Source organism: Elephantulus edwardii, unplaced genomic scaffold (genome assembly GCF_000299155.1).
Source record: "Elephantulus edwardii isolate Elephantulus edwardi_28Jun2011 unplaced genomic scaffold, EleEdw1.0 scaffold00052, whole genome shotgun sequence".
Lineage (NCBI taxonomy): Eukaryota > Metazoa > Chordata > Mammalia > Macroscelidea > Macroscelididae > Elephantulus > Elephantulus edwardii.
Genome location: NW_006399802.1, coordinates 15,786,868 through 15,797,091, shown reverse-complemented (window position 1 = coordinate 15,797,091; position 10,224 = coordinate 15,786,868). Strand labels below are relative to the sequence as shown.

Sequence of the window (10,224 nt, the reverse complement as noted above, 5' to 3'; positions counted from 1 at the left end):
CAGAGTTTAGGGCTGTTGTACATAGGGTCGCTATGAGTCGCAAATGACTCGACGGCACATAACAACAACAACAACAACATACTTTTCCTTTAGCCAGTTGCAGTCCCGTAGGAGGGTGAAATGTTTGCCAAGAGACACATAGGATTTAAAACTTCCTCCCTTGGATGACAGTATTTTTGCTGAATAAAAGAATTTCTGTGAATTGATCATAGTGTTAACTGAGCTAGATATGCTCTTGGACATTCTGACACTCTTGGGTTTACTTTCAGACCCTCAGGTGCATTGATTGCATCTACACAAGACAAGCCCAACCAGCAGGATGTTGTGTTTTTTGAGAAAAATGGGCTGCTTCATGGACACTTTACACTTCCTTTCCTCAAAGACGAAGTTAAGGTAGGTGTCTGAGTTTTTCCATTATCCCATTTAGATGACTTTCCACAACTGCAGGTAGATTTATTTTTTTATCTGGTTATAAGTAGAAGCCCCAGAGTAAATAGTAAAAAAAGTGGTGGCTTCTTATACATGATTTTTTTTTAAAAAAAAAATAAAGGAGATTATTTTTACAAAGGAAATAGCTCCAAGAAGAAATTGCATTTTTTTCCTCCAGTGTTAGATAAAGCACTGTTACTTTAAGGGTTTTATTGTTACTAAAAGGTAACAAATAAAAGTATACTTTTCATTTATACATTAAAAAGTATTTTTAATAGATTAAGCTACACAAATATAACAATAAATATAGGGTTGTTATGAGTTGCAGATGACTCGATACACATAACAACAACAGTAGTTACTATCGAGGAGCCCTGGTGACATAGTACATTCCATGTTGGACTGTTCGCTGCAAGTCCACCAACCACCCAAAAAAGATGAACAGCCTCCTGTAAAGATTTACAGCCTCACAAACAAAATAAGAGAGTCATTAGGAGTATGAATTGATGAAGTGTTGGGGGTTTATTGTTTTGTTTTTATTACTGTTGGAGTTCCTGCATAGAGCAGCCAATTTACAAACTTTGCTGCTGATTGGTAGGTAGGTCAAGTCCACCAAGAGCTGTCTTGGAGGAAAGGCCTGGCAATCTTCCAAAGTACCCTGTAGTTTATTGAAAACCATGTGGAGCGCAGTTCTCCTCTGATACACATGGAGTCACTGTGTATTGGAATCAGCTCAACGGCAGCTGGCAGTGACACATAAGCTGTGTCATTACACCAAGGCTTGAAGGACACTTAACCTGCAGCTTGGAAGTTTGACTCCACCCAGCAGTACCAGAAAAAGAAAGGCCTTCTGATCTACTTCTCAAAAGTTTACAGCTAAGAAAATCCTGTGGAGCAATTGCTGTGTAAACAGGGTTACCATGATTATAAATCTACTCCACATCAATGGGTTTTAATTGCGTTTGGTTATAACTGCAGCCACTTGTTCTCACTTTTCCTTTATTAGGCACATTTCAGAAGGGCTTGTCCTAGAAATCATCCCCAGCTGTGTCTCAGTCTGATGCCCATCTTGTCTTTTCCTTCCTCTCTGTAGCCACTTTGCTTAAGGAAACTTTTTTCAGCACAAGTTACTGGTTTATTGAGATTTTCAGTTTAAAAGACCCAATGTCTTTTTCTGCTATAGAATTTCATGATACCATATTTCTTTTTTATGTTTCCTTGGGTGCTTCATGGCCGTGATAATTTTTGAGACTTTCCTTGCTTTTGAGAACTTTTAATAGTTTTTAAAATCTTGGTCAAGTACTTTTGTATGATACCCTACCCTGTTTGTTTTTTCTTATGACTTGATTTAAAAGCTTGGTGTAAAAGGAGCAGATACAGGGTGGGGGTTGCAGAGTTTTACTTCTACCTGCTTCATAAAAGAGAAAGGTCCCTGTTAACAACATAGCACCATACAGTTAGCTACATAGTTAGACATGCCACCCCATATGCTCCTGTACCTATTTTTAACTAGTCATGGGATCTGATACTCATTCCAGGACTCACAGACTTTACTCTCATTTGTGAAGTTTATTAGGAAAATAGGTTGGAGAGTAAGGGAGGCAAAGAATATCTCACAATGCAAGTCCAGATTTAGTTCAGCAGTGCCAAGCCTGATTTAACAAGGCACAAATTCCTTAATTAGAGAAATTTCAGGTTCAGCTCAATAGCACAAATGGAAGAAGCTTTCCTCAGTAATCTAGCAAATTATCTCAGCAGTTATAAGTCAGCTTTTCCTTCAGTCATCCAGCAAGCAAAACCTTTAGCTATGGCCTTTGTCTCAGAGCGGTTTAAAGTCAGCTTTACTTAAGTCATTCAGCAAGCAAAACCTTTATCTCCAGGGTTCCTCTGATTACACCTTACTACTGTCTTCACAGCCTTGCCAAGGTCTCCTCACAATCTCTTCATCACCATCACCACCCTTTTTTTCCCAATGTAGAAAACACTTTCTTATATTGGTGTTTTAGCTGTTGATGATTTGCAAGATCATATGACTCTAGTTAGATAGCCGGAGAACATGCCTCCCAGCTGAGGCTAATGCAATGGCTAGAAGGGCTTGACACCCCATTTTGGTAGTTAGATAATTTGATTTTGTGAGATTCTTTTAAGATTTTGAAATAAATACACCGCCAAAAGGCACTGACAGACCTTTTCCCCACCTTTAGGTAAATGGCCTGTTCTGGAATGTGGATTCCTCTGTTCTTGCAGTTTGGCTAGAGGACCTTCCGAAAGAAGAAAATTCCATTCTGAAAACCCATGGTAGGATAGTGTGGTGTCTGAGCTTCATGCCCCATAAAATGTAACTGAAAGTGGTTGAGGTCGCCTGTCTTCCCTTCTAGTTCACTCCATGGGGGAATTAACAATAGGGAGGAGGAGATGGAAATGTACTTGCAAAATTCATGAAATATTGCACAGCGTGGATGTATCTCAAAGAAATTATGCTGAGTGGCATAATTCAGACACAACTAAGGTATAAGACCACTACTGCACAAAACTTAGGGACCTCTGGTGGCCTAGTGGCGAGAAGCTGTGCTGCAATCCTGAAGGTACCAGTTCATCCGCGGGAGAAGGATGGGCAGTCTCCTCCTGTGTGTTGTTAACTGCCTCTAAAAACCTGCCAGAGGGTCAGCTATAGGTCAGTTTCAACACTACAGTATACAACAACACAACATAAAAAACTTAGGAAAGTTTTATATGCAGAATCTTGAATGATTATAAGGGAGGAAGAAGGGAGTTAATCTTAATAAATAGATATGTGGCTGAAGGAAAGGCCGTATTCAGTAAGGATTGTTCACACATTTTAACCGATTAATCCGTTTTGATTTTTTATGATATTTCAGTGATGTGAACAGTATCTTATGCCAGACATTTGAGTTGTTTCCAATTCTTTACTTAAATAGATGATGCTGCAATAGATGTGACTTTATTTGTTTGTGTCACAGCTCTTATTTCTTTGGGATATACACCTAGCAGTGGGATCAAAGAGTATTTCTGTTCCTAACTTCCTAACACAAGGAGCCCTTGTTGTTTAGTGGGTAAGGAGCTGTGCTGCCAACCCAAAGGCAGGTAGTTTGAATTCACCAGCTACTCAGATGGAGAAAAATGGGCACTTTCCCTTCTGTGCCTTTTGAAAGCCTGGCGGAGAATCAGCTATGAATTGGTTCTGATTCTATGGCAGTGAGTGTGTTTGATTGACTTTACTTTTCATTTATTCATTCATTCAGCACAATAGTTCTCAGTCCTGGCTTTCCCTTTAGAAAAATACAGTGACATCCACGGCTCATCTTAGAGTTGGACTCACTGTGTTGGAATAGGGACCATTTGTCAGTATTTAATTATAAAGGGGGGGGGAATAACCCCAAACAGCCAGTTGATTTTAATGTGCAGGCAGAGTTTAACACTTCTCTTCAACCAGTCATGTAGGACCAGGCACTGTAAGACACTGAAAATAATAATGAGGAAAACCAGCCACAACCTCTTTCCTTAAGAAACGTGAAACATGTTGTCTAATTTACGAGTTTACTGCTAGGAGAAGTAAGTACTATGATGATCTAGTTAGAGAACTGGATTAGGTTTGCAGTGGTCACCAAGTTATGAAATGGTAAGCAGTGAAATATTCAAAAGAAATTCCTTAATATAATTTCTGAGTTTGTAAGCTTCATCTGTTTTGACATGATGAAGTTTTACTCTTTTTACATATTTCTGATACTGGAAAGATTACTTGAATGCTGATTTCCCTTGGAGGGAGCTTGTGACATAACAGTTATATGTTTGACTGCTGACTGAAAGCTTCGCTGTTTGAACCCACCCCTTGGCTCTGTGGGAGGATGATGTGCAGTCTTTTCACGTAAAGATTACAGACTTTAAACCCTGTGAAGCAGTTGTACTTGACCACTCAGATTCTGCGAGTCAGAATCAACTGCGCAGCACATAACAACAATAGTCTCCCTCTTGAGTAGCTCATTCCTAAATGTCACCACAGCAGCCTCCGACACAAATGAGCACTTCTACCTAAAACGACATAGTGATGCTGGCTGAATTACTCTTGGATTAAATGTTTTAATACTTTTAGTCTAATTGCCTAATTTTTCTTCTCGCATCTTTATTTAAAGCACTCACTAAACACTGTCCTGTTTGTAATTCCCTTAGAAAGTTTTCAGGTAAAGTTGGAAATAATCATAAGTACTTTCTACCTTATTCATACTTGGCATCCTCCCATCCTGAAAACTGCCTTTCAACAGTCACTATGTTGTTGTTTTAATAAAGATGCTGAGTGGGAAGGGCCATTATTATTAAAAGAGAGTACCTTCTAGCAATCAGTGTGAAATCTTACCCTCCCAGCCTCTGACTCCCTTCCGTTTCTTTTCCCTTGCAGTTCAGCTCTGGACGGTTGGAAACTACCACTGGTATCTCAAGCAAAATCTTTACTTTAGCACCTGTGGGAAGAACAAGCCTGTGGCTCTGATGTGGGACCCAGTAACCCCATTCCGGCTGCATGTTCTCTGTCAAGGCTGGCATTACCTCTGCTACGACTGGCACTGGACCACCGACCGGAGCTCGGGAGACAGCTCCAGTGACATGGCACACGTGGCTGTCATTGATGGACGTAAGATGCTGACAAGTGTGGGCCCTCATCCGTGAGCCTGAGAGGGCTATGAGCGCAGGCCTGCAGAGGGGTGGTTTGACTTGAATTGTAAACAGGTTTTTGTTTTGGTTGGTTATATGTTTTCACTTACTTTTATTTTGTTTTTGATTGAATTGTAATGCCTATATGTGGTTTGTACAGGTTCCTGAAAACCACATTCTTCCCCCTCCACCCAGCCCACTGGCACACACAGCCCAGTTCTCTTCTCTGTGGCACTGCAGTCCTGGCCATCACACATTTACTTGTCTGGTTTTTGAAGGCTTTTAGAATTTTTGACGTATAGCATAGCAAAATAAACAGAAGCCTTGAGGTGGTGGAAGTCTATGTTAGTCATTCACCCTGACAGCTTTTTATTGATCTTATACCACGTATTGCTTTGTTTTCTGGTCTCCTACTTGGTAATTCTGTACCTCAGTATGTTCACTTCCAGTTGCATGTGTCTGTCTACTGTCAGAAGGAGGCTTTTTTTTTTGGTGGGGGTTGAGGTGATAGAGTAATTAGAAAAATAGTTTGTTATTTCCAGCCTAAAGATGTATATAATCTAATTAAACACCTCCATCCATGTTTACAATGTGAGTTGGTGTTCTTATTCCTGTTTTATGTAGTGTAGTGGTTATGGCAGTGGTTTTGTAATTATATGCTGTGTGTGGATGACTTAATCGGATCTGCCTTATTACTAAATCTGGTATAGGGAAATTCTGTAAGGAATTTAAAGCTATTGATCCTCTTGAATTAATCTGACTTGAGTCACTAGCTCAAATTTCAGCTTGGAACTCTGACCTCTTTGTCTTCTGGCCTTAGTGTCTAGTATCTGAGACCATCAAGCCGGAAGATAGGCTAGTTTAGGACTTGAGGTAATAATAGATTTATCAGATAGAGCCTATGACATCTGACTTTTACTACCATGTCCTCCTCCTCTAAAAATCTCCAGTATTTTAAGTCATTTAGGAGAAAAACACTAGAATTTTTTTTTTAAAGAATTGCTGTGTGTTTTCTGTCATCATCATTACTTAGTGGTATTTAAACCCTGTGTCATAGTAAGATAAACAGAAAGCCATTTAAATGCCTTTTTGTATCAATTGAAGACCTGTATAATGCTTCTTGGGTTTCTTTTTCAAATGCAGACAAGGTATTGGTGACAGTCTTCCGGCAGACTGTGATTCCACCCCCCATGTACACCTACCAACTGCTACTCCCACAGCCTGTGAATCAGGTCGTGTTCTCTGCACTCCCTCAAAAGAGTAACGACCTTGCTGTCCTGGATGCTGAGAACCAGATTTCTGTTTATAGATGTGGTATGTTCAAAACTGTCATCAAAATGTTTTGAGTCAAGTCCTGCCTACACCTAGTCAAAAGCAAATTATAGTTTGATGTTCCCTTAGCTGATGTTTCTACTGATCTTTACTTCATTGTCATTGTATTTATTTAGCTTGAGAGTTTGGAGTTTTTTAAATTTTACTCTGGCACATAAAAGCAGTGGCTTTTGCTTTACTAAACCTGGATAAGCAGTTATTTATAAATACAGTTTAACCCTGAAAATAGTCTAGTGCTTTGCTACATCTTTTTAAACGTATTTTACATTGCTTATTGCCTTTGCACAGATTGTCAGTTGTTGTGCAGTAAATAAATTGAATCAGAATTGGAAGAGAGTGCTTAGGACTTTAGAGGATTTGACACTGTTGAGAAATAACTGTGGGACAGTGGGAGGAAGTGGTAATGGCAGCCCTGCCCCCTAGTTTTGCGGAGTGAGAGGTGGCTTTTATTAGTGACTGTGCTTTAGCCAGGGGCACAGAAGAGGTTTTGTTATCTGATTGTTTGCTAGATTGATTTATTTGCTTTTTGGAACCTACTAATAGCAGATCTACTTATTTAATATTAAGTAAATGTTTACAGTTTCCCATGAAAGTATTTGCTTTCCCCCCTCCAGTTGACAGTCCATCTGTAGACCCTACAGTGAAATTAGGAGCCGTGGGCGGAATTGGATTTAAAGTTTCTCTTACATTACCTCTTCTGGAAAAGAGATATAGGTAGGTTACACTTGGGCGTCTGAGACCTCTGGGAGCAACAGCCAGCATTTAGTCTCAAATCCAGTTAACTATTTTTTCTTTATTTGTTGCTGAGTAGGAAAAAAAAAATAAGCACAACACTTGAGCCCTGATTTTTAAACTTGGTTGAGAAGCCAGAACCCTGCACTTATGAATGCCTTATTTCTTCATGGGTGGCAGGAACTCCCAAGTCCTCAACTTATACTCCTCACTCATTTGAGAGTATATATTTGTTGATTTGTCATTGTTGAGTACTGTCAAGTCAGAACTGACCAGTAGCTGACTCTCTAGTGGGTTTTCAGAAGCAGTAAATTGAATAGAAATATATTACTTATCTTTCTCTTGTGGAGCAGCGGGCGAATTTGAACCATATGTGTATGGGTTAGCAGCACAATTCGTTACCACTAAAGCCATCAGCGTCCCTTGAGAGTATATAGGTGTTAGCGTATGGATGGCCTAATGCAGCCTCTACCTTTGTTTGGATTTCTGGATTCTGTGATTTGAGAGTCCCAAGTTAGAAATCAGAATGCATTTGGTCACTGGAACAATGTTAACAATAATTGGGCATAATTGAATACTTCAGGTACATAAAATGTAGGAAATGGGAAGGAGTTTAGAATTTAGTTTCTGTTTTAAAAAATTGAGAGAAAACTCCCAAGTCATTCAGTGACAGTTTCTTGGAGGAAATATATACTTACATTGAACCTTGAAGACGAGGTGGACTTGTATTGGTAAAAGGAATTGGAGATGTTGAATATGAAGAGGAAAGAGTGTCAGTGACATCAGATGGAGTGATCCTGAGTGGCGAGAAGACCCTGGGCTGAGCTGAGTAAAGAAGCTGATTCTGGGGAGAGGTCGTGTGGTAGGAGGATCAGGTTGCTGATTAGAGCTACTCAGGTATGAGCTGAGGATTTGCTCCTTTATTTAAAAGGCAGAAAGTCATCATTTGGGCTTGTTCTTAACTCAAGTGGCAATTCCATAGCACTAGTCAGCTGTTTAAATGCTGTAGAAGTTAAGTGCCTAAACATCAGCTAAGAGAATTCAACAATAAAAATAATAATATATTTAAAAAAAAAAAAAAAGAAGAAGTGCCAAAGGCAGAGAAAGCCTCACTCAACTTAACAGGTCATTTTGATGTTAGGTGCTTAAAAAAGGACCCATTCTATCGAGACCAGATACATTGAATTGTAACTTTCTAGTGAAGTTTTTTGAAATTCTCGGTTTAAATCTCGACATCTCAGAGTGAGTAAAACACAATTTTAGATAAACGTGAAAGCATTCATAAGCCCAGCGTGCATTTTTTAGAATTTCTGGTATTTGACATTATATAAAGTTTTATTTCTGCCAATAATAGGGAGTTAACTGTTTACAGGGTGGTCCAGTCTTTCTTTCAGGAAAATTTTGATATTCTGAAAGTTTTGCTCATGTCCTAAGTATTCTTTACTGTTCCTAACAGAATTCAGTTTGAGAATAATGAAGATCAAGAAGCAAACCTTCTGAAGCTCAGCCTTCTTACCTGGATTCAAGATGATGTTTTCCTGGCCATTAGTCACAGTCCTTCTGGTCCACAGTCTATCATTTACTGTTTGACTGTCGCCCCTTCAGAGGAAAATGAGAAGCAGGGGCAGCTCAATGTCAGGTACAACAGTTCTTCCCTGTATGCCATGTGTTAATAATCAACAAATGGGTTATATTTTCATCTTTTATCTTCTAATGAACAAGGTTGAGGAACAGTAGATTTTCTTGTTAGCAAGAGGGTTACGTCTAGTTTTGAGTTATGTCAGTACAGACTAAAAATACATAAAAGAGTGGTGAGAAATAGTACACATGCCACGAGATGAGCTGAAACCTTTTATGTTTTACCTGTTAAATATTGTAATTCTATATATGCACATATTCTGGCAGAGGTAATTTTGGATCTTAGAATTTACTAATACCAAGGGTAATTAGAGTGACTCATTTCTTATGAGCCAATGCAGTGGGAAGAAATGAAAAATAATGCGTTTCACTTTGATAGGAGTAACTTTAGCTTCTGTGGCCTCTCTCCCACACCATCCTGCGTCTGCTACTAGAAAAATCTCCTTTTCTCTTCTTTGCTAAAATTCCACTGTATCCAAGGCATGAATTTTTGTTTTGATTCCTGATGCCTCTCCGTGCACGTTTTAGGCTAATGAAACTCTAAGCACTAATGAGCAGCTAGAGCTTGAAGCACAGGTTTACAGTTTGAAAAGCAGAACAATTTATATTAAAATATACCCAAATTATGCAAATTCTGTTTCTTTACATTTGAAGTTTTTCTAATTAGCGTGTAGAAGGAAAAGCTAGGTATTGTCATTTTCTCCAAATCAAACGGGGAATATTATCCAAAATATCTTTCTGTTGCTATTCTAAAGACTGTTTTGTAATACAAATATTAATGTCTTTGTAGAATGTAAAGTTTCTAAACCAACTTACTGCTATTAAACTTTGTATACATTATTAACTATAAGCTAATAATTAATGAAGCAGTTGTTGTTGATTGTTGTCGAGTTGAACACGGCTTACAGCGACCCTATGAACAAAAGGCCTGAAGCCTTTCTATAACGTATGTTGATATTTATCAGAGTTCATAGAGTTTGTTAACTTACATTTAACTATAGTTAACACTAAGCAAAAGGTAGAGAGGTCTAGTGGCCTAGTGGTAAGGAGCTGTACTACCAACCCAAAGGCACACAGTTCGAATCCACCAGCTTCTCTGCAGGAGAGAAATGGACAGTCTCCTCTTGTGTGATTAGACCGCCTCTGAAAACCTGCTTACAGGGTTATCTGTGAGTTAGATCCAACTCGACAGTGTCTCTTTGAAGTAAGTACTGGTGGAGTCTTCATTTTACATAGACCACTGAGGAACAGAGCAAGCAAAGACTTTGGCCAGCACCATGTCGAGATACGATCCAGGCCTGGCCAGTCTGGCTCCGGAATTTGTTCTCTTACCTTCGTCACAGATAACTGAGGACTCAAAAAATTTGGAGCATTTTTTACCATTGGCACCGTTTGCCTTTAACACTATCTTATTCTCTTCCTTTGAGA

At 39.1% G+C, this 10,224-nt stretch overlaps 1 protein-coding gene across 1 annotated transcript in view; it reads left to right on the top strand.

Moving 5' to 3' along the window:
- Positions 1–10,224, top strand: part of IKBKAP (inhibitor of kappa light polypeptide gene enhancer in B-cells, kinase complex-associated protein) — a 64,000-nt gene that overhangs the window by 16,359 nt on the left and 37,417 nt on the right. Inside the window, exons 8-14 of the mRNA XM_006886984.1 lie at positions 270–393; positions 2,634–2,727; positions 4,844–5,074; positions 6,238–6,408; positions 7,041–7,140; positions 8,615–8,815; positions 9,958–10,000. Coding sequence (XP_006887046.1) covers positions 270–393; positions 2,634–2,727; positions 4,844–5,074; positions 6,238–6,408; positions 7,041–7,140; positions 8,615–8,815; positions 9,958–10,000 — 964 coding nt within the window. The remainder of the gene's footprint in view (positions 1–269; positions 394–2,633; positions 2,728–4,843; positions 5,075–6,237; positions 6,409–7,040; positions 7,141–8,614; positions 8,816–9,957; positions 10,001–10,224) is intronic.